At 35.1% G+C, this 24,792-nt stretch overlaps 1 protein-coding gene across 16 annotated transcripts in view; it reads right to left on the bottom strand.

Annotated features, from left to right (window-relative positions):
- The window catches only part of cadpsa (Ca2+-dependent activator protein for secretion a), a 108,145-nt gene that overhangs the window by 20,702 nt on the left and 62,651 nt on the right, over positions 1 to 24,792 (bottom strand). For 2 of the 16 annotated variants that reach the window (XM_016551349.1, XM_016551350.1), the window contains 13 exons: positions 21,439 to 21,575; positions 21,130 to 21,317; positions 17,192 to 17,293; positions 16,825 to 16,888; positions 16,492 to 16,615; positions 14,072 to 14,140; positions 9,467 to 9,573; positions 9,149 to 9,178; positions 7,937 to 7,945; positions 6,529 to 6,586; positions 5,017 to 5,115; positions 2,656 to 2,797; positions 1,803 to 1,955 (listed from right to left, as the gene is read on the bottom strand). In XM_016551349.1, the coding sequence (XP_016406835.1) occupies positions 1,803 to 1,955; positions 2,656 to 2,797; positions 5,017 to 5,115; positions 6,529 to 6,586; positions 7,937 to 7,945; positions 9,149 to 9,178; positions 9,467 to 9,573; positions 14,072 to 14,140; positions 16,492 to 16,615; positions 16,825 to 16,888; positions 17,192 to 17,293; positions 21,130 to 21,317; positions 21,439 to 21,575 (1,282 nt within the window). Of the gene's footprint in view, positions 1 to 1,802; positions 1,956 to 2,655; positions 2,798 to 5,016; positions 5,116 to 6,499; positions 6,587 to 7,936; positions 7,946 to 9,148; positions 9,179 to 9,466; positions 9,574 to 12,752; positions 12,786 to 14,071; positions 14,141 to 16,491; positions 16,616 to 16,824; positions 16,889 to 17,191; positions 17,294 to 21,129; positions 21,318 to 21,438; positions 21,576 to 24,792 lie in introns of all 16 variants that reach the window. The other 14 variants (XM_016551348.1, XM_016551351.1, XM_016551356.1 and 11 more) reach the window with 10 other exon arrangements.

Genomic DNA, 24,792 nt, shown 5'->3' on the forward strand with positions numbered 1-24,792 from the left:
CATTAATGTGACCACTCAGAACACATTAGAAAATATGGGGAAAAAATAATTTTGAGTGTTATATTTTGCAATTTTCAGTTTACATGTCACCTTTTTTTCCTCAGAATTGCAAGAAATAAGTAGATAAAAAGTTGCAATTAAGTTTCCATAAGAAACTCTTAATGAGCAACCATTCAAAATACCTTGGCAACCAAGCAGCATTATTTAGCAGTGTTAAATCTTCAGACTTAAGACAAGTCACCATCACATTTACCAAACTGTCTTAACAAATATTCCCTTCTAGTTATTTTTGTAAGTCTGTTTGGTGCCGCTACAGCAGAAATGACACACTTCAGCTTTAATATTGAGCTGGCAAAACGTGAGCATATTTCTATAGTGAGTTATTTGTATCTTCCAACCCTTCAACATGCTTAGGGCCTTTTGGGGTTAAAAATTGTTTATGGGCTTTTTCCATGCTGTGGCCTTAGCATAATTGAAATTTGTAAACACAAATTTCTATAAAGTTGAAGTAATTTAAGCTCAAGTCTGATATGTTAAGACAGATATTTTGAGGTGGCTTCAACTAGTTTTGACAACCTTTGGTGTTTACCCACTATTACACCTTAGAGATGGAATATTTACACCGAGTCTCACTCAGCATGCGTAATTATGTCTGCGTGTGGATGTGTAATTTTTTTCCAACACATGCAGCGTGTAAGGTATTTCACTCTCGTCTGGAAAGCTGTAATATGCTAAGGTTTGGAGAATCGGTTTTTAATTATCATGTCTAAATATAAGCTAAAATTCCCTTGGCTCACCTCTGTCAACCCCCTAAATCACAAACTCTTAATTCATAGGCAATGTGTATGTAGAAAATGTCCACACATGTAAAGAAAGTAGCTGATGAATATACAGTTTTAAGAAAAACTTTGAGAACTATTTGGAAATTAGATTTTATATTACTACTATAATTTTATCTTCACGTGAGACAAGATGTAATGCTTCACTGGTACTTTTTTCATTTATTTTTTTCTTTTCTTTTGTATGTGCATGCTTTGAAAATTGTACTTTGCCTTTTTCTTGCTACAAGCTACTTAAAATTTTAATTAAGATACTATATAAAGTAAGCTTTTTAAAAGTAGTCTGTTACACTACAAGCTGCTAAAGAAATAGCTAACTTCACGAACATAATGTTGATTTTAAAACCAGAAGATAAAAATAATGCAAAAGAATGCAGAAATTACCGATCTTCTCCTAAGATTAAAATAAAAAAATTTAAACTGTACATATATAATCATATGATCCAATTAACAAAATTAATAAATAAAATATAAAATAAAATAAAAAAGTAATAAAAAATATAATTACAAATGAAATTGTATCTGCATCTGTTTGTCTAAAGCAGAAGGTCAAAGCATCTGTTTGTGTTTTTTGTGTTTGTGTGCATTATGACACATGCCATTGATAGTAAATCAACAACAGATTGTGTTAAACTGTAAAAAATAAATAAATAATTTAGCTGCATATAGAAATGTTCTGGAGCGATCTGCAGCTCAACAAAAATATATGACATTGTAAAATGTTTTGTGATGTTCCATAATATCATTTTAAAAATTCAAGCTGAAATGAGCTCAAAAACTTTTTTCTTACAACTGTAGATGAACCTCTTAAGACTTTCCGAATGAAAATCTTAAAATAAAACCTATACCTACAATTGATCTGGGGTAAATCTGAATTTTAGTTAAGTGAAAACTAAAGACAATTATGTTCATGCTAAGGCCACACATGCATATATTAGATTCAAGTACAGACTCAGTACACACTCAGTATCAGATAAACCCGGTATCCAGTTGGGGGTGGAAAAGCTAAGCATTTGCATTGGTGGCAGATTAACTGACAATGGTAGATTTGGTACTTTAGGCATTTGTAGATTCACATTTGGTAGGTTGACACTGGGTAGATTACTCGTTAAACTCCTGTGGAAAAGGAAAAAAAAACAGAGAAAAGAATGCAGTGATGTATGCACAGAAGAAAGTGTGGGTGATAAAGAAACAGCATTACATACAGTATGTTTAGAGCACAAGATGAAGAATTAATTCAGAGATAAGATGGTGTTGTAGAGATGCAAAGTGCACATGAGAAGGAGTGAATCACATCATCACCACGTTGGCTCTGGTTTTACGAGAAAACACATTTGTTTCTGCTGAAGTGCAGATTGTTGATTCAATTAGCATTAACATTCTTACTGTCACACACTTTGTCTTATGTTGCTTTGTCTAGTGATTCCAAGTTATTCTGATGACTTGTATATTTGGGAACCATGTAAGAATGTTTGTAAAGTTCAACAAGCATGGCTGGTTTGGAGTCTAAGCAAATTAGGGCTAGTTAAAGAAAATGGAACCTGTATCTTGAAAATAATTACTTTTAAGTTGTTAAAAAAAAACAAGTAGACAAGTGTTAAGAAAGATTCAAGAAAACAAAAAGACAGAACACATTGTGAACACATTTTCATTCTGTTGGAATCCATCTAGCTGTTTTTGAACACAAGAAAACTTGTGTGTAAATGGTGAGAGTGTGGAAGGCCAAGGGGCATGCTTAATTGCATGCATTTTTATTTTTGTAATTGTAGCCTACTGAATTAACATCTAAGTTTAAAGTAAAAAGTGTTTTGCTTACTTGACAGGTTCCCAAGACTCTCGTTCGAATCCTCTGTGTATGGACTGAGCTATGGAGGACTCCATTAGATCCACATACCTCACCACCAGAGGGGCAAACAGATCTTGAAGGTGCTTATGAAACTTCCCATTACATAAATGGTCTGAAATAGTAAGACGAAAGTGGGAAAGAGAGAAAGAACACAATTAATGACTGCTGACATACAGTAGTAATGGCAGAGAATGTGTGACTAAGCAAATCTGAAAAATGAACCTGGCAAAACATAGAAGTGTTATGGCACTTTCAATTTCAGGAGATCAAACCAAATATTATATGAGTGGTTTTATTTTTGATTTATCTTATCGGTTTTGGAACATGCCTAAACTCTGATGTTTGAATTTGATCATAATAGGAATAAACAGAAGTAAACATAAAAACTTAAGTAAAATAAAATAACAAAAAAATACATTTGAAAATATATTAAAATAGAAAAGTTATTGCAGATTGTAATAATATTTCACAATATTACAGTTTTTACTGCATTTCTGATGTCTTAGTAAGCATAAGAGACATCTTTCAAAAACAATTATTCCAAACTTTTGACTGCTAGTGCAAAAATTATAGAAAATGAATGCGATTATTTACCATCCTCCCATCATGCTATAGGGTCCAAACACTTCTATGTTATTTTTATGTTAGATAACAGTTTATCATACATCTCTAACAGCTCATTTAAAAACATTTTGATTTGTGCATCTAAAAAGCCACCAAGTAATTGGACACCAAAAGTGCACTGTATTGGTGAAGATTTTAGCATGTGATGACTAAGCATAGTAGGCACAGCATCTCTAGTTCTCTCACTCTGGTCTCTTACTATCTCTCTCGCTTTGCTCAAGGTCGATCATTCGCAGTAGGTGCCATGTTTGTTTGCTTCCCTGATTGCTCTGTTCCAATTAGCCACTTGAGCGGCGGTGGATGTACACTTGGCTGTGTTTGTCCGCGAGCGAGTGGCTGGGGCAGTGGGGTCTCCCAGGCTCCTCTGTTTTAGACCTCATTAGCAGCATGAATAGCTTCTGCTTTAGCGCCTGTCTGGTGTTAAGGCTGTTTCATGCCTAGCTCAGTGCTACAGGCACAGGACGATAGTGACCTTCCATGTTGAATGTCCTGTTCCACAGATGTAGTGCATGCTGTAGGCTAACGCTCAATGGTGTTTACTTGTGTTTGTGTTTATGTGAGTGTGCTTGTGTGTGAGGAGGCCAGGGGGAGGTGATATGTGTCTCTGTGCTGTAGACTAATATGTGTGTGGATTTATGGAGAAATACATGGTGCTAGATTGGGGAACTAGATGACACTTTTTTTTTTAATTGAACCTTTAGACAAAATAAAATAAAAAAGTTTGCATGTGTGTTTTTTGTTAAGTATCATATTTATTGCATCAGGCTTTTATGGCTAATATATGTTATAGTGAGAATATGGAGTTTTAAAAATATGCAATTTGGAGATGATGATTTTTCAAAAAAAAAAAATCATGCTCAGTAAGTGTTCATCTTGAAATATAACTAACAATGTAAAAGTGTTTACGTTTGTTATAAAAAGCAGTAAAGATGTAAAAGCAAAAAGCATGTTACACGACATGAAAGTGGATGTTTTACTCACTAAAAAAGTATAAACCATGCATCAATGAGATGACAGAAGGCATGTAGTAGATTGTGTACAAAAACTTTGATCATGTTTATAATTTAAAACCCTTAAAAATTTGCATATCTAATATGATACATTGGGCATTTTATATGGGTTAAGAAGAGTTAACCAAAAAGTTTTTTTATTTTCTGGTCTTTCTCTGCTGGAATGCTGAAAAACAGACCATCTATAAAAGACTATTTCTGCTCCCTTCTTTAAAAGAGATTATTAAAAAATAATTCCAATGTTTTTTATTTTTTTTATTTTAGGATGTTACACAATCTCTCATAGTAAAAGATAAGAAGAGATAGAAGAACAAAAATAAACAAATACAAGCAAAAAGCAAGCAAATAAACAAACAGTTTAAAATTAATACTAAGTATGTGAATGTAATGTAAAAAAAAAAGTAATAAAATTTTTAAAATAATTTAAAAAAGGGAAATACTGCTAAATTGTTTATTTCATACACACAGTACACACACTCTTGCTTTCTCAAGCTCTAGATCTCCCAGCAGAAAAGCAATCCAATATCAAGAATAGGTTACCAGACAACAACTATATTAATTAAAATACATTTGTTATATTAATTCAGTCTATGAGGCACATTAGGTGTCAATAATTGTATTTAAAGTAGAATATTTTACATTTAATAAGACATAAAATATATGGACCTGTCCAGAAAAGATCACTGTAAATACTCACAGTCAATGCGCAGAAAGTCATTGAGAAGCTGAAAGAGAGGGAAGCTGTCCCAGCTGTCTGGTGGTTGGACCTCCAGTGCCGCGTCCATGTCCACAGCATGTCTCTGTGCTGTAGACTAATATGTGTGTGGATTTATGGAGAAATACATGGTGCTAGATTGGGGAACTAGATGACACTTTTTTTTTTAATTGAACCTTTAGACAAAATAAAATAAAAAAGTTTGCATGTGTGTTTTTTGTTAAGTATCATATTTATTGCATCAGGCTTTTATGGCTAATATATGTTATAGTGAGAATATGGAGTTTTAAAAATATGCAATTTGGAGATGATGATTTTTCAAAAAAAAAAAATCATGCTCAGTAAGTGTTCATCTTGAAATATAACTAACAATGTAAAAGTGTTTACGTTTGTTATAAAAAGCAGTAAAGATGTAAAAGCAAAAAGCATGTTACACGACATGAAAGTGGATGTTTTACTCACTAAAAAAGTATAAACCATGCATCAATGAGATGACAGAAGGCATGTAGTAGATTGTGTACAAAAACTTTGATCATGTTTATAATTTAAAACCCTTAAAAATTTGCATATCTAATATGATACATTGGGCATTTTATATGGGTTAAGAAGAGTTAACCAAAAAGTTTTTTTATTTTCTGGTCTTTCTCTGCTGGAATGCTGAAAAACAGACCATCTATAAAAGACTATTTCTGCTCCCTTCTTTAAAAGAGATTATTAAAAAATAATTCCAATGTTTTTTATTTTTTTTATTTTAGGATGTTACACAATCTCTCATAGTAAAAGATAAGAAGAGATAGAAGAACAAAAATAAACAAATACAAGCAAAAAGCAAGCAAATAAACAAACAGTTTAAAATTAATACTAAGTATGTGAATGTAATGTAAAAAAAAAAGTAATAAAATTTTTAAAATAATTTAAAAAAGGGAAATACTGCTAAATTGTTTATTTCATACACACAGTACACACACTCTTGCTTTCTCAAGCTCTAGATCTCCCAGCAGAAAAGCAATCCAATATCAAGAATAGGTTACCAGACAACAACCTGTCAAGCTGTGCAAAGAATGCCACTAGGATAATTAGTCAACTGCAGCCCATGGCAGTGTGGCTTTAGCACCATGGACAGCACCCCATTGACTTCAGTTCATTAGAGACGTGATAAGGCCTAGAGCAAACTCTTTACATTCAATGTGTTGGTTCGACCCCCTACGGGTTTCGCTATTTGGTCCTTAATTCTTCTATATTGTCTCTTAAAGCTCTGTTTTGTTGCAATTTGTAACCTATTGCAGGCATGCAACATCACAATTATGCCATAATGGACTGTTGATATGACAATTTCCAATTTCATTCATTTCAATGTTTTGTTTTATGATGACCATGATTACACTCTCTCTCTCTCTCTCTCTCTCAGAAAGTCATTGAGAAGCTGAAAGAGAGGGAAGCTGTCCCAGCTGTCTGGTGGTTGGACCTCCAGAGCCGCGTCCATGTCCACAGCATATAGAGACAGAAACGTCTCGGCATGTTCAACCATCAGATCTGACCACCATGCAAATGCCTGCAGTCAGAGGAAGAGAGACAGAGGCAACACAAGAGGCAGAAAAAAGGGGGAAATGAAGGCAAAAATAAAATCAGCCTTGTAATATAGACATTCACTGAAGTTCAGTCCTTTCTCTTATTCATAAGGGCATGACAGTCCACAGATCTATAAAAATTACGCTGGGCTTCGAACAGTTTTTAGATTTATGCCAGACTGTCCAGTAATGTAATTTTTCATCTTTGTGTCTGTGGAGCATCATGAGCTTTATCTCATGCATTGAAACTCTCATGCTACTCCCTCTTCTAAAAAGCACAGCTAATGTCTAATTCACATACACTGATTTATATTTAAAGTACATCCTTATTTACTTCACATTTTGCAGATGTGAAGTCCATGCACAGGAATTTATGCCCTTGTAACAAAAAATTCCCAGCATACAGCAGCAGCAGTGATTAGCAGCACAATCTCAGTAGTTATTAGTATAATTTCTCTGCTCAAAACAAAATTATTTTAAATACACTCTTAAAAATAAAGGTTCTTTATTTTGGTTCCATGAAGAACCTTTAACATCCATGGAACCCTTCCATTGCATAAAAGGTTCTTTATAATAGAAACAAAGTTCTACATATTCACACCAAGAAAAAAAGGTTCACAGAATGGTTCTTTGGGGAACCTAAAAAGATTCTATCGCATTACTACGAAACCCCCTTTTTTATTTTTAAGAGTGTAATTATGTCTTCTGTAAGTGAGATTCCTCTGCTGCTGATCCAACCGCGCTTCTGTGTGTAACACATCTGGCCTGTAGATGTGCACCAAGCATGTTAGACAAATGAAAAGTTAATGTAGATCATGGCTTCCTCTCCTTTAAAAAGGCATGCTGTTGTCACTGACCACTCAAACAAACCTTTCATACCAGTATTTTTGAAACCAGTATAGCAGATTTGCTTTCTTGCAACATCTCTCCACCAAAAAAAACACAGAGAAGTGCATTTGTTATACAGTTTAATATTTGTAGTAGAGCTGGCATGTGAAGCTAGACCAAACCACGCTGAAGGACACAAAACAGAGGAAGGTTTAGATATTATCGGGGTTGTGCAAGGGTGAAAATGAGACCAGACTCATTTTCATTGAGATTTTTTTTTTTTTTTTTGGAGGGGTCTGCTTCCACAGGTGAAGCACTGTCCCCTCATGCTTGTGGAAACACAAGCAACTTGCTCAACACTCCACAGGGACAGCTGACCAGGGGAAGGATGGGGTGTCCAGGCAGAGATGGGGAGGATGAAATTAGGAGTTAAAAGTGGAAATCCCTCCATCCATGGTGCAGGGGCTGCGACATGCACATGGTGGGGGACTCTAGGGTCTACATACCTCTTTACCCTGTCCAACGTTTTCCAGCCATCAAACAAGTAATGAAAAACAGTGAGAATTACATGAGATTTTCTTTGCTGTGTTTTAGTTTGAGTACTTCATTATCATAAATGCTTTAACATTAAAGAGCTTTAAAATTGGAAAACATTGTGAAAATAGTTAAGAATGACTGACAGTGATCTTGATCAAAAATAAACAAATAATAGAAATAATGTTTAATAATTAATTTAAAAAAAATCTTATGCTTAAGACAGTTTGGTACACTTGTAAAGATTCTAGGTTTTGGAATGTGCAATTGTCACTGATGCTATAAAAATGACATACTGTACATGTACGTCCATTTAATCCACCAGATTTATTCAATTATGAACATGCAATTTTGCGGCATGATAAATGACTGGACTATGTAAAATACCATAAACAATCCCATGCATTTTAGTGGACATGTTTATTAAAAATGGTTTTATGTGCATATAGGGAAAAAGGGATAAGCCACCCAAAAATGAATAATTCTGGTGAGTAAAGTATGAGTAAAGTATGTTGTTCCAAACATGTAGCCATTTCTGTAGGCAGATATTTTGAATAATCTTTTATGCTCATATAATTAGAGTTAGTGTCGTCCAAACCAACATTGGACCCCACTGACTTTCATTCTATGGACAGCAAACAAACAAACAAACAAACAAACTGACAGACAGAAAGACAAACAAAAAACACTAAGAAAATTCAAAATATCCTCTTTTTGTTCTTAATGACTTTTGGGTGAACTATTCCTTTAATGGTTTAATGAACCTGGCACTAGAAGTGTAAATGGCATTTACAAATCAAACTAAAAACAAAACAAAACTAAACTAAATAACAGACTTGACATAAACCGAAATGAAGATGTATAAATAAGCACAACTGTAGTAATTTTGTCCATTGACTATGATGCCTTCATGTACTCAGTCAATGTGACAGTAATTTCAGTTCAGTTAATTCTGAAGATGAATTGCTGATGCAACATTATCTATCTATCTATCTATCTATCAGTTCTGAATTTAATTATTTAATGAACTTAGAATGAACTGAACTGAAATCCACCCTGCAGGTGCCTGACTCCTGATTTGCTATGCCCATGTAATGCCTCTTCCAGGGCAGGTCAGATCATGAGGCTAGCATGCAAGAGCAGGGTATGCCATGGATGAGAGCAAAAAATAAAAAACACTGTACCGCCTGACCTCCCGTACTTGGGCGTGTGGCCTGCGGAGCACATAATTTAAAAACACAAAACACACATATATTCTGCTGTTGTCTGTGAGAGGATGACAGCTGCTCTAATGGGGAATGTTACCTAAATAGTGCTAGCAGCCACTAAAGACCCTTACATATGTTTTTCAATATTGAAAACATTTTTAAGATGTTCTGATGTCTTATTATTGAAGCAACATTGTTTGTTTTCACATATAAATAAGCGCCTGACGTATTTCTTTTCATGCTTGTGTATTTAAGCATGTAATATGTCTACCACGTCATGTCTGGCACACTCACCTCTGCATGATGTTCCTCATTCTGCTGGAGCACCTCTATGACCAGCTCGGACAGACGGAGCGTGTCCTCAAGCTTTTTGGCAGGTGTGACTAAGCGTCCTACATTTTCTGAGGCACAAAGGTACAACAGTTAATATGAACATACAGACACACACACACACACAGAAAACACTGGACTTTCCTCAGCCTGTCTGATGCCCAAACTAAACTGAATTTCACTGCATGCGATTTTTAAACTGAAAAAAAAAAACATTATTTAATTTAAATCCTTTTCCAAAGAATGTCACTTCATAAGCATATCTGCTATGAAGACAAAAACTTTAGATGACAATTAAATTTACAGAGCAGGTAAGAGATGGGTAAAGTTCAGGATTACGTATAAATTTTCATTTGAATTTCATAAATGTTCCCTCTGGAGAAAAAAAAAACTGACTTAATGAACCACAAATTAGCTGCTGCATATATCAACTCTGCTGTCTTAGTTAACGACTTAGCATAATCTTGACACTCTGTCAACACTGAGCTCTGTAGACATGAACCATAATGAGTCAATAAAGAGCAATGCAAGTATAATGAGTCAAACCAAGGAACTGAGGAAAAAGGAAGGATAAAAACAACAACAAATATGTTATAGTCATCATGCATAATGTTCAGCACATGCAGGCATTTATGTCACCTCATTTCCTACCTCTCTCATGTCATACTTAAATGTACCCTTCATTGTCCATCTCATCTGTCATTTTATGAAACGGAGAATGACAGGAGTTCATTTTAAATAACAGAGTATGAAATTAAAGAAATCATATACCAGTTTACTACGAACTGTTGTGAAAATGGATATATGGTGGTCAGTGGTCTTTAGCATCATGAATACACACAACACGAGGCGAACAGTTCATTACCGTTGGTTAAGTATGGGATTGCAAAGTAAAGAGACATTTATGAGACCATGGTGTATGGATAGATGTTTTTATAGCTCATAACGCTTCAATATTGGCTGAGAGAGTGTTTTTATGTGATGATTTAGACGACCTAGCTGATTTTTGATTGTGCATCTTCTGTTGGTTTTGAACAAAGATTTGTTTGTGCTGTCAGTTTTTCAGATCTTTCAGCATTCTTTTTTTTTTGACTGTGGTAAATGTGGCACTTTGATGGAGGAACACAAAGACAGAGGAACTAGGAAGTGAAGTCATTTGCTGTGTGACAAATGTCAAAACAATTAACATCATTTTGAAGAGTCACACCCCCCTCTCAGTCAACAGTGCTTTCATCACTAAACACAAAGCACACGCCCCCTAAATGTGAATTAACCCTCTGACCTTTCCTCTAATTGTATCTCAATCCTCTTCAGCTCCTTCCATAGGACTGAAGACTTTCAAAAAATAAATATAATATTTGTGGCATTTCAAAGGGTTACTGTCCATGCTGGGACGAAATGGCATGTACTAATGCAAAATCAGATACTTCAATAGCAATGGACAGAATGTTCCATTAGCATTTTGACATCTGAATTATTTTTTAAAAGTATCAAAAAAGAATGGTTTAGACATTTTGAAATACCTGATTTCCCTAATTCAAGATAAATAAAGGGTTTCTAAACCAATCCATGACATATAATGTAATTTGAAGATTAAATATACATATTTTTCAGATATTTTTGTAAATAAATGTGGCACTTTGATGGAGGAACACAAAGACAGAGGAACTAGGAAGTGAAGTCATTTGCTGTGTGACAAATGTCAAAACAATTAACATCATTTTGAAGAGTCACACCCCCCTCTCAGTCAACAGTGCTTTCATCACTAAACACAAAGCACACGCCCCCTAAATGTGAATTAACCCTCTGACCTTTCCTCTAATTGTATCTCAATCCTCTTCAGCTCCTTCCATAGGACTGAAGACTTTCAAAAAATATATATAATATTTGTGGCATTTCAAAGGGTTACTGTCCATGCTGGGACGAAATGGCATGTACTAATGCAAAATCAGGTACTTCAATAGCAATGGACAGAATGTTCCATTAGCATTTTGACATCTGAATTATTTTTTAAAAGTATCAAAAAAGACTGGTTTAGACATTTTGAAATACCTGATTTCCCTAATTCAAGATAAATAAAGGGTTTCTAAACCAATCCATGACATATAATGTAATTTGAAGATTAAATATACATATTTTTCAGATATTTTTGTAAAGGTTTCAGAAACCATCACACTCTGTCACCATATTTACTCCAATGGAAAAATAGCAATGTGATGTGAACTGAAAAAAAACAGTGCATTTAACAGTGCATCAGTATTGCTATTTGACCCATTAGAGATTTTTCTGTAACACGTTACACAAATGTTCAATTTGTTAACACTAGCCTAGTATTATAAACAAGCAATGAACTTTTATTTATTTATTTTTTACAACATTTATTAATCCGGGTTAATGCTAATTACTTAATGTTCTTTGAGCAAACATGAATAATGAAAATTGTATTGTGTAGTAGTATATATTTATATACAATATATACTTTTAATTGATAATAAATATATTAATCTAACCTAGATTAATAAATGTTGGAATATGAAATATGAATTATGAAATAATAATGTTATAAAACAACATTACTTAATGTTCTTTGAGCAAACATGAATAATGGAAATTGTATTGTGTAGTAGTATATATTTATATACAATATATACTTTTAATTGATAATAAATATATTAATCTAACCTAGATTAATAAATGTTGGAAAAAAGGTATTCATTGTAAGTTTATGTAATATCTAATGCATTAATGGACAGATAATGGATAATGTTAAAGAATTGAATCTTATAGTAAAGTGTTACTATAATCATGCACTTGGTGCAGAGAGAGTATCACTTTAATTGTAATTAACATAGGCAAATTATTATTATTTATTTATTTCGATTTTTGGAAGTTTAAGAATTAAAGAAATACTCACTCTGCATGTTCCATAGACTGGTAATGTATTTATAAAGCGCTTACCAGCTCATGGAAAATGCATCTACATTAAGATGCAATGTTTAGGAGAGTGCAAAGTGTAGGAGACATTTTCATAACGTTGTCCCAACATTCCCATGGTTCCCTTTACGTCTGCTTAACTTGCCATGTGAATGCTGTGAGCTGGTTATGTTTAGAGCTCGGGGAGGGTGAGGGGCTGTCTACGTCTGCTAATCGTGCTATGCGAATGCTGTGAGTTGGCTATGTTTAGAGCTAGGGAGAGGGTGGGGGTCTGTTTTAAAATGAATTTAATAGTAGGTCAGACAAAAGATGTCACCTGGATCCCTCTGATCCCTCTGAGATTTTTCTACTAAAAAGAAAGAAAAAGAAGAAAGGAAGAAGGAAAGGAGGAAAGAAAGAGAAAGAGAAAAGGAAGAAGGGGTCAGCTTTCGTTTTGTTTTAAGATGTGAGATCTGATGGGGAAATAGAAGGAGAAGGAAAGAAGAAGAAAGAAAGAGGCATTCAAGAACAGGACTGTCTAACAGTGAAAGACCCGCGAACGATTGTGTGAAAGAAACTCTACCGGAGTGGTTGTTTTAGGTTGAAAAACAAACCTTTTTTAAACAGGGGTGTAAAAGTACAGTGTAAAAGTAAAACATACTTGAGTGAACATAAAAAAAAGGTTTCTACATTTTAGCAGCAGTTGTTTGCACAGTGATCACTAGCTAATAAAATGCATTCATTAACAATTAATAATTGCTTGAAAGGCTATTTTGTGTTGATCTCTTCAAAAACAAGAATAACCACATTAACAAATTAATTCTGTTGGCTATTTTTAAATTAAATGTAAAAAGTTACATTACCATTTAAAAGTGACAGCAAAGAATTTTACATTGTTCAAAAAAATGTAATATGTACTTTCTACTTTTTACCATTTTGTTTCGATCTTCAGAGTATAAAGCATTTTTTTTCTCAAAAAATTCAGTATAAATAGAGTACTTTAATAAAGTATAACTTCCCGTATAGTAATAAAGTACAATTACTCAAGTACTTTACACCCCTGCTGTACACCAGAAACCCGTCTGAAACCAAGTTGGACCCAAGACAGAAACAATAAACCAAACAGACAGAAAAACAGTGAAGATGCACAGTGATAAGCTGTTGGAGTGGATAACAAAAACATAAAGCGCACAAGGTTGAAAACATGATTAAAAACACAATGACTCCGAAAACGGCCTCAGAATCCCTGTTTTGCTCATGGGTTGGAGATGATTTGGATACTTTTTTTTCCACCCTGTACCTGACCTGTACTGTAAACCTGGGACACGTCAATAACAGGACAAAGGCTGGGAGGAGTGACTTACACAAAAGCAAAGTAAAAATGCATTCAAGTCACAAACAGAAAGAACAGCTGCCACACTGACCCAGCTGGACAGGATGACAGGAAGACCTGTGGCTGAATCACTCAACCTATGATCCAAGTGATAAACTCAAAGAAAAACGCAAGCAGACTGGAAGCAAGAGAAGAGGATGGTGCCGGTCAGGGTGTGAGGGAATAACTATTTGTGAAAGTGCTTGAGAACAAAAAAACGTGAAAAGAAATAAAAGAGGGGTGGCGGAAGTGATGGAGTGGCTCCAGATGAGCAGTGTACTCACGAATGGTTAAATCCATCACTTGTGACGCCAAACAGAAGACAGGATGCTCATACATTTCTCTCTTTTTCCCTATAAAAAAGGATCAGTGCATGCAAGAGCAAGGGGTCAGAGGAGAAAGAGAGAGAAAGAAGCACAACGGCTACATGTGCAATAAGGGGCATTTGACCAAATTTAGTTGCATGCAAAGTTGCCTGGCAGGGTTGGCAAAATGCCTACTAACTGATCTACTGCGTCTCTTTGGAAGAATTCTACAGCAGGATCACATAAGGACAAAATTATTAGTGATCAGTCAGTCCTGATATGATCTATAGATCAGTATTCATGAAGCTAGAGAAAAAAATTTCAACTCAAATATGCACAAAGCCTTAAAATGAAATAAAAAAAGCATCTTTATAAACTCCCTCAAATCGAGTCTTAAACATATCATTGTAACAATTTGCCACTACTGATTATTTGGAAGGTAGGTTACTAATTTTTATTCAGAAATACAGTACCGGTCAAAAGTTTGGAATAATAAAGATATTTTATGTTTTTAAAAGAAGTCTCTTATTTTCACCAAGGCTCCATTTATGATTTTGATCAAAAATATAGTAAAGAAAGTAATATTGTGAAATATTCTAATTTAAAATAACTGCTTTCTATTTGAATATATTTTAAAATGTAATTTATTCCTGCGATGGCAAAGCTGAATTTTCAGTAGTCATTACTCCAGTCTTCAGTGTCACATTATCCTTCAGAAAACAGTCTAATGTTCTGATTTGGTGTTCAATTATTAATAATGGTTCTTGTTATTATCAATGTTGACAAGAGTTTTTGCTGCTTAATATTTTTGTGAAAACCATTATATAATTTTTCCAGGATTCTTGGATGAATAGAAAGTTCAAATGAACAGCATATATTTGACAGCAATCTTTTGTAACATATTAAATGTCTGATCAATTTAATGTGTCCTTACTGAATAAAAGTATTTTATTTTTATTTATTTATTTATTTTACTTTTTAATACGAGACTTGTTTTAAAAAAATGTAAAAAATCATAATTATTCCAAACTTTTAACCGGTGGTGCATGAACTATTTCCAGAATGACAAAAAAAATCGCACTGGACTTATTATAAATAATTTTGTGGCAAAAAGAATTATTTGCAAATACTTTTGTAACTTTAGACTTGTAGATTTTAGCTATTCTGTTTATTTATACCATTATCCTTAATCCAGCTGAAAGTTTTAGTCTCTAGAAAGACTTGTGAGTGTGTTGAAAACTATTGGTTAGTTTGGGTTAGTACAAAAGTCACATTCAGTTTAGTGGTCAGCAATCAATAGGGAACAACACAGACATCATTTGGCAAACAGATACTAAGGGCTTCTCCTTCAGTATCTGCTGTGCCCAGTCATATTTCCTCATGGACATGGACAGTCATTAAATTTTTTTGGGGGGGATATTAAAAAAAGTACATTCCAGACAAAATAAAAACACTTGTCATATAAACATGGCTACTATTTGACATCAAAGATCACCTGTGTGTAAGTCACATTTTAGCTGTCCATGTCTATAAAAGAAACCATCTCACTTGCAACACACAAATGTGTGTTGGTTGAGTGGGCAATCCAGCTTTGCACTGTATATTGGCTTCTCAAACTGGCTCAACAAGAAAGGGCTCCGAATATGAAGAAAAGCCAATAAACAAGAGGAAAGCGCAGAGGGAGCAGAGAGAGAGAGAGAGAGAGAGAGAGAGAGAGATAAAGAAATAGAAAGAGACAGAAAGAGGAAAAAAAGACACAAAGAAAGCTAGTAAAAGGCAGAAATTCTGCAATAAACATATGAAGCAGGGGAGCTGGAAAGGTGATGAAGAGCTGGAAAGGAAAAGTGTATTTGTTGCTGTACAGTACTGCTAGACCTAAAAGCTAAACCACAGGAAAGAGGCAAACATCCACACAGTGCAGCAAGAAACCACTGAGCAAAACAATATGGCACTGAGGCCAGGGTTTGAGAGAGGGAATTGAATGCATTTTTACTCTATAATCTGCTAACACAAACTAAAACAAACCTGGACCAACAAGACCTAATCAAAAACCTTTCTATTATTATTATTATTATTATTATTATTATTATTATTATAAAGAAATCATTATATACTACAGGACAATTATCTCAAGTATCTTAGAAGACTAGTAGAAATAAGACAATATAAAAAATCATTACACACACCAACAGTTAACTACCGCTCCATTGTTATCATTCCTTTTATGAAAAAAACAATCATCAGTGGCATTTCAACATTGCCTTCATGGAATACTTGTTAGTTGAGCAACACTGTTGTTAAGCAATGTTTCTAAGAGAGGAATATGTCAAGTGCTATATTAATGAAGACAGCGCAGAGAGGAGAAGAAACTCTACAAAACTGGTATATGTGCCTCCTACCTTCCACCTTGGCATATTCTGAGAGACGCTGGTAGTTCACTAACGCTGCCTGCTCCAGACATCTACGGATCACTGCCTTCACCTCGTCCTGAGGTACAGGTGTCACAATGTCCTTCATTAAAACCTGCAAAACCAAATTTGAAATCAGATACATACAGTACATATTTACGTCTGTTTGTAGGTCTTTATTACTTTGTGTCATACGCTTTTTCAATACATGCATATATTAAAAAACATATAGATAGACAGACAGACAGACAGACAGACAGATAGATAGATAGATAGATAGATAGAGAACAGAAACAGAAATAGAAAATTTAAATGACACCACACCCTCTCAAGCAGTGACAACGTGGCTTTTAAGGCTCCTTCTGGGCGTCCAAATGGAAAACAATACCTTCAGAGAGAAAATGTAAAGGAACAGTGTTTATAACAGCTTTGAAACATCAAGAAATGATACATTATGCATTCCTATTTCAATTTGTTTGAAAAAAAGAAAAGAAAAAGAATATCCTGTTTCATCATTACATCCAGTAATCACACAATCAGTTTCATGCAACATTTCATGTACATTGGATTTAGTAGTTTCACACACTTTGAAAAAGTAAAGAAAGTAATACCTATACCACATATACCATTATTATCTCTAGCTGTAAATAAGGTGGCATATTTGATGCTGTGTAGACTGACAGTGATGTACCTGAAGTGTGTGATCTGGTTTTCGAGCAGCACGCGGAGTCGTTCTTTGATCTCCTCAAACCGTTCCTTCTCTTCTACTGTGACAGTACCGATTCCATCAGGCCTGAGGCGAAACACGCACAAATGAATGCAACTGCTTGTCTCATTAGGCTAACAAGGGTCACAGACACAAACACGGGGTCTCATGAAACAAACAGGCCAGACACATGGATATTATACAAGCACTATAAATAATTTTCCATTTATGCTCTTTAGAAGGTATGTGTTGATGAGAGATTCAGACAAACTGCTCAACTTTTTAATTAACCACATAGATTGTTAAAGAAAAAGAGAAAAAAAGAAAAAATAGCAAAAATAAGACTACTTTTATCCTCTGAAAGAGCGTGTATGTGTATATGTGCTCATATGTGTAAATGCTCTGGGCGAAATCACTTTTGCAAGCCTTTTTAAGCAAAAACCTTATGTGAATTAAGTCATAGTTATTGCTACTTGCCTGGTGCAATTAATGTGACGTTTTTGTCGACCACAGAAAAAAAAAGATTTAAAAGAGACATTTGAAAGACACATTTTTTTCTAGTGATATTTGCCCAGAGTCATTCAGCAAGATGTGCAACCGTGCTGTGCATTATGAACTAGATGCCCAAACAATGTATATTGCGCAAATAAACCATGCTTTCAGCAGGTTCCATTCCTAGTTGGTGTGTCTAAATGTGTATCTATCTATGTGTGTGTGTGTGTGTGTGTGTGTGTATGTGTCATCCCCTCCTCAGGCAAGGGTTTTTGGAAGTGCCTAAACTCCCCACTCCCTGTCCATAGTCAAATAAAGAGTTCTCCGCAATACAAAGACACTACAAATTACCACAGCCCCCTGCTACCAGCACTCAGGGGTTCAACCTCTCACCACACACACACTCACAGGTTTCTTATTGTGACTCCATAACAGAGAGAGAGCGAAAGACTGTGGGAAACAGTTCAACTGATACGTCTAGTGCCACTCCTAAGCTTATTAGCCAAATTACCATGATGCCCATCATCATTTCCTGTTTGCTAAATGCAAAAAAACTTTAAAACACTTAAAGACACTGATTTCCATGCAACTGATGCTAAATTGTCAAACATAATTGATCTGAGCATCATACGAGACATCTACACCTCTCACTATCTCTCACATCTAGCTGACATGTACAACAGCGGAAGCTTTTAAGGTATTTTTGTGAACAAGATGGGGCGACTCGGTCGCCAACCTGCCTCCGAAAACCCCCCACCAAGCAATGGACCCCGTCTGGTGTGACAGCCGTGGTAGTCTCCCCTGAAATCCCTGCCCCTCCTCCCTTGCTTTTCCCCGCTGTCCTTCAGCGTGCGCTGGGCTGACATGGGGAACGGACTGACGAGGAGCGTGTCATGTCTCCTGCTCCTCAAACCGCTGTCACAGCGACCCGCGCCTCCACTGTCACATACACTCTGCTCACAGCCCTCCTTCCGTCTACCATGTCACAAACGATAAGGAGCCTGGCCCTTTAGTCACATTCTGCATAAGAGTGTACGTGCTTGTGTGTTAAACTGCATGCAGGTGACATACGTCGGCTGTGAGTGTGTTTCTGTTCTAGCTGTGTGTCACAACAAAACTGATGGATAAAAGACGGACCAAGAGAAAAAAATCCTTTCTCTCTGTGTGTCAGAAAATAAAGACGTTAAAAAAACAAAGCAAAACTAAAGAAAAACAAAACACACAACAAAACAAAAACAAAGCAAAGCAAAACTAAAGAAAAAACACAACAAATCATAATTACAAAAGCCAAAAACAAAACAAAACACAAAAGTACTAAAAACAAAACTAAAAAACTAAAAAACACGCAACCACAAAAACAAATCAACAAAACAAAATTTTAAAAAAAAACTACAAACTAAACAACACACACACACACACACACACACAAAACAAAAACAAAAAACAAAATAAGACACAAAAATGAAACAAAATCACAAAAAAAACATGTTTTTTGGACATTGGACCAAGGTAATATTATTTTTATTTTTGCACATGTACCATGGTAATACCCTGCTATTCTTTTAAGCACTTTGAACCTCTGTGGTAGATGAATATGTCAATCATTCCATACCAAGATATCAAAACACCATGGTATTATTACCATAACTGTACTATGGTACATTTGGTTCCATGATGAGCATTTACGCCATTTCACATCCTTTTAATAACACTACACGCCATCATGCATATTCATGATAGTTTGTTATGAGACTAATATGGTTATCCAGATATAGTACTGGTGCAGTAGTATCAGGTCAAACAATATTAGAGATCCACAGTCACTATCTGTAACACTTGTAGATTATTTGGCTTTAAATATACGTATATCAGAATAGAAGTCCAATGCCAAGAGGTTCAGGTTGAGGGCCATGTCAGTTATAAAGATAGTGGTTGGCTAGACGTTGAGGTTTTGGCACAAGCAGACAGGCTGTATGAGGCCTTGGACAGTTTGGAAAGAGAGACAGAGCGATGACCTGTCATCCTGTCAGCCATGACCTTAAGGCACCATCCATATTGTCCCTCATCTCTCTCTCTCTACCCTGCATGTTTCTCACTGGTTCGACACATGTCTATCACTTTCTGTTTCCCTGCCTCACCCTCACTTTTCTCTCTCTTCCTCACACAGATACACATTCACACAAACAGTGGCGTCCAAAAATCTGAGACCAGACTGAAAATCTTGTCTTTCTACATATAAAATAATTCCTATTTCCTAGACAGTGATTAGATATTTAAATAATTCTGAAATTCGATAATATATATACAAAAAATCAAATGCAACAATGATACAGATACAAAAAAAAGAAAATAATATACATTTAATTAAAATGTAATTAAAAAGGAATTGAAAAATGTGGTGTCAGACTTTAGACTGTATATAAAACTGCTACTCTTTACATTCACAAATGCATGGAATATACAAGGAATAAGAATAAAATTACACACAGTGGAACAAAGTCATCTCACACACAGAAGAAAGAAGAAATAACTTAATTGCAGTCTTCCCTCATATACATCCCACAGTTTTATAGGTTGAGGGTGGAGCTTAACGCTAATCCACACCCAATAGAGTAGGTTTCATTTACATTCTCACCTTCTGGGGCCTGCGAGCACCTGCGACTTAGATTCCCTTTTTCTCCAGACCTCCATGATTTTGTTCTCTTTCTTAAAGGGAGTCAAGGGCTCAGGGGGGGGAGGGAAACAGAGAACTAAGCAGCTCGGTCTCTGACATGGGCCATTTTAGTAGCTCATTCACTCTTTGACTTCATATCCCACACACACACACACACATTCACAAAGGTTATCAGAAGATGGTGTGAGGGTAAGTGAAAAATAAAAGAAGATGATAAATATGCAAGTAATAATGAAAATAACCATGGGAATAAAAACATAGATTCAGACCAAAATAAGACAAAAAATAAGACAAACAGACAAAACATACTTTGAAGACTCCTGTGAACCAGGTAATGAGGCAACTTAAGCTTCTTGTAAAAGCAGTGAAACTACTGTGGGATTCTGGGAGAGAAGCATTATTACCTGTGACCAACCACAAAGCTTTGAGGAGAAAGAATGGGGTTTCTATTAAACACAGGAGAATGAGTCCTTTGGCGGCCAAAAGAGAGTCTGTGCTCTTACTTTACCTCTGTTTCTGCCCATGTGTGGAAAGTGGATGTATAGAGAGATAAAAAGGCAGGACAGTGAAGAGGAATGGAGTGATTTTAGGAGGAGGAGAAGAAACAGAACTTTGGGTATGAGTAGGATGAATCACAGGGAGAGAACATGAGAGATAAATGATTGGAGAATTAATGTGATTATAAATGAGAAGGAAATGAAGTGGGTGTTAAAGAGACAGAGTGAGAAATAGATAAGGAGTGTGAGATCAGCGCTACCTGTTGCCGTGAACGTGAGAGGCGCAGAAGGCGTAGCTGTAGTGCAGTAGTGTGGGGTCAATCATGGACCCTTTCTCTGCCCTCTCCAGCAGGTCATTCAGGTAACACAGGTGCCTGTGACACCCTCGCACTCCGTACCTGGCACAGTACTCATCTAATACGAAAACCTGACCTGGACTGAACCAACCCTGAGGCACACATTCAGACACAAAAGTGCGGTTTCAGTAGTGCAAATGTGATTATACATGATAATATAAATAGGACAGCTGTAGCTCTAACTGAATAATACTGAATTGAAAGCTTGGTTACCAAACAGGAGTATGAATCATTGAGTCTGTGGTCCAGTGTCAACCGCTGAACCATCTCAAACAGCGAAGAGTGGTCAAAATTGCAGGGGTTAGCGGAGATGAACTCATCCATTCCATGTTTCTGTGCTCGGTCTGCATCTGTGTGTATGTGTGCATGTTAATGTATGGAGACAGAGACAGGCTTCAAAAAACGTACACAGCTCAAAGTCACAAGAGCACACACTCCTTTGAGAAAGGTCTCTAACCTGAGCCAGATGTCAGCCTAAAAAGTGTCATTGTTAACTTGCATTACACTGTATATTCAATCCAAGGTGCATTACGAGCAATGCTTGAAGTGCAAAATAAAAATCAGAGCAGGTACTCATGTTAAATAAATATATAAGCAATATATTTATTTACTGTGTCTATAATAATAATAATAATAATAATTGTAAATATATATATATATATCATTTAGCTTTTTAATTTATATATTAAAAAAAAGTTAGATTTCAAGGCACATTTCAACACAAAGAAATATTGATATTCATTGTTTTAACTCAACAACAACAACAACATATGGTTATCTCATATATATTCACAACAACAATGTATAGCAATTATTTATATTTTTAACGACCCTATATATTTGCTTGCTGAGGGAAACAATTTGTTTACAACTTGTCATTATGAGTTACTTTACATACATTTTATTTAAAATTTATATATATGCTGAGGAAAGTTACTGAAATACAGTGAGCGATAATGATAAAGAGCTACATTTTAATTAAGTTTAAGAGGTTTTGGCTTAGAATATTTAAAAAATATCCAATAATTTTTTTCCCTGCATGTATGATGAACTTTTTATTTATAAAATTACCCATCGTGTAAAATCAAAGAAGGACATTGGTGGTTCAACGTGACAATCAGGCAATATCAACCCAAACTTTTGGCTTGCGAGACTAAAAGTACTGGTCTTATAAGAGCAACAAAGCAGAATTGCTGCTTGTTGACTTCAAGCTAATTTAAAAGCAGATCTGTAAAATCCATATGTGTCCAAATGCATATGGTATCTATCCTTTCATTTTATATGAATGCATACACAATGCATTAAAAGAGCAAGAAAAATTGAGAAAATTGTACGCCAACATCATTATATTGTTGGCTTGTATTTCCCCCCAGTGTTTTGTCTTTTTTGCCTTGGTAATCCTGCAAGACCTGTCTGAGCCAGTGTTCCTGTCTGGTCCTCCTAATCAAACAACAACTCTACGTTCACGCTTTTCCCCTCCTTCTCCATTCATTGCTCTGTCCGCAGGCCTCTGCCCCCCTTCAGGGAAGCCCTAATTAAAGAAACCCAGTGCCTCTAAGCCCAGACCTGGGAGAGAGCCGGCAGTGGAGCCCTCACCATCTACTGTCCATTAAAGAGACTAAATAAATTCAACAACACATTTTCCGTTTCCTCTGCAGTTGGTAAGCTTAGGTATTACATCTGGGCCTGCACAAATAAGCACGGCCGTTTCTTAATCCTGCCACTGGTCAGGAGCTATTCTTATTCTAATGCCCCGTTCAACCAGGGGCTTTAGAGCTATACTGTATGATTGAGCCATTCAGCAGACACCTCCTCCAGATCGTCACTGGATTGCATGTTAAACCAGGAACAAGTCTTAAACTGCTTAGATGTATAATGGAAGGTAAGTTTTTGCTTGCACAAAGTAAATGATAACTGTAATATTTTGCCTTAATTTCTTATACAGTACATCAAATCATTTGGTAGGACTTTACAATATATTTCATTAAAAGCCTTATAATAACAATATCTCATTAAAAAGGGACCTGAAATAGTCCACCCAAAAATAAAATTCTGTTATTATTCACTCATTCCAAACTTGTTTAATTTCTTTTGTATAATGGAAAGTCATAGAGGTTTGGAATGACACAAGGGTTAGTAAATGATGACGGAATTTTCATTTTTGGGTGAACTATCCCTTTAACAAGTATTATTATATGATATAGTGCTTAACAGATCAGCATAGCCAAAATTCATGAAATTATGATTCATATTTTCAATCATAAAATGGGGAGCAATAGTCTGAGAACACAGTGAATATCTGCTATTTAAAATCCAATGTAACTTTTTTTTTATTAAATTTTTTTTTTAAAAAGATAAATATAAAAATAATATATAAAATATAATATAAATAAAAAAAATATTAAAACAATTGTGTAATGAAAAATATACAATAGAAAAACAATTCAGTGGTCTCAAACATTTGGACCCCATTGTATTCGTATTTAAATGTTTATAAACGACTAATCTGCTAACCAATATATATAATATTAAAGACTTAATAATGAAAGTTACTATTAAGTGTTGCTTATATATACCATTTATATCATATGTAAAATCATTCCACAAACTCTGTGTTGCATTTTTTTGTCTGTACATGGCATTATCCATATAACATCCAAACACATAAGTTGAAGCCAAAAGATCCTTTGAAATCAGCCACAGGTCAAAAAGGTGACATTGTGTCGCTCTTCTATGTCTTAATATGAGCTTGTCATGTCTCTTTGACACTGGAATTGAGGGGAAGGTCTCTGGACAGTAACACACAATGACATTAGTCGGCTCTGTCTGAGTGGGGCAGAGGAGAAATGACACTGATTGATGGATTCTATTGAGACATGTTGCAGGTCAGGTTCAAACCTGTTTTGCCTATATGAGCATCCATTGTTGTGTCCTTAAGGCTGTGAATACTGGCTGTAAGCCATTGTTATAATAATAATAATAATAATTATTATTATTATTGTTGTTGTTGTTGTTAAATGATACATCCTGTCTACACTGGGAGTAAGCCATTGTTAATAATAATAATAATAATAATAATTATTATTATTATTATTATTATTGTTGTTGTTGTTGTTGTTGTTAAATGACTTTGAGGTTGTCTGCAGTTGTCACTGGGTGAAAGCCATGGTAAAATAATAATAATAATAATAATAATAATAATTGTTATTATTATTATTATTATTATTATTATTACAACTACAAGACCTCAGAAATCTCAAAGTATCACTAACTTTAGGTTGTCTCTCTGATTTCAGTCCCCCCTACACACACTATACCTTTGCAGGTATATACAAAGGGCAGACAAAAGAAGGGGTTTAGCATTTTCCCAGAGATGAGGAAAGAAACCGTTAGTCTAAAACTGTTAGTAGTTCTATAGGAAAACAGAACAGAAACACTAGTAAGACATGAAAAGGGCCACTATTTGTTAAACGTGTCAGTGTGTGGCAAAAGGGTTTGTCTAGCAGTTGTGACAACAGTTGCATCAGTTTAACTACCGTACAATAAAGAAACTGTATGATATCATCT

Source organism: Sinocyclocheilus rhinocerous, unplaced genomic scaffold, assembly GCF_001515625.1.
Source record: "Sinocyclocheilus rhinocerous isolate Xijiao unplaced genomic scaffold, SAMN03320098_v1.1 scaffold14, whole genome shotgun sequence".
Classification (NCBI taxonomy): Eukaryota; Metazoa; Chordata; class Actinopteri; order Cypriniformes; family Cyprinidae; genus Sinocyclocheilus; species Sinocyclocheilus rhinocerous.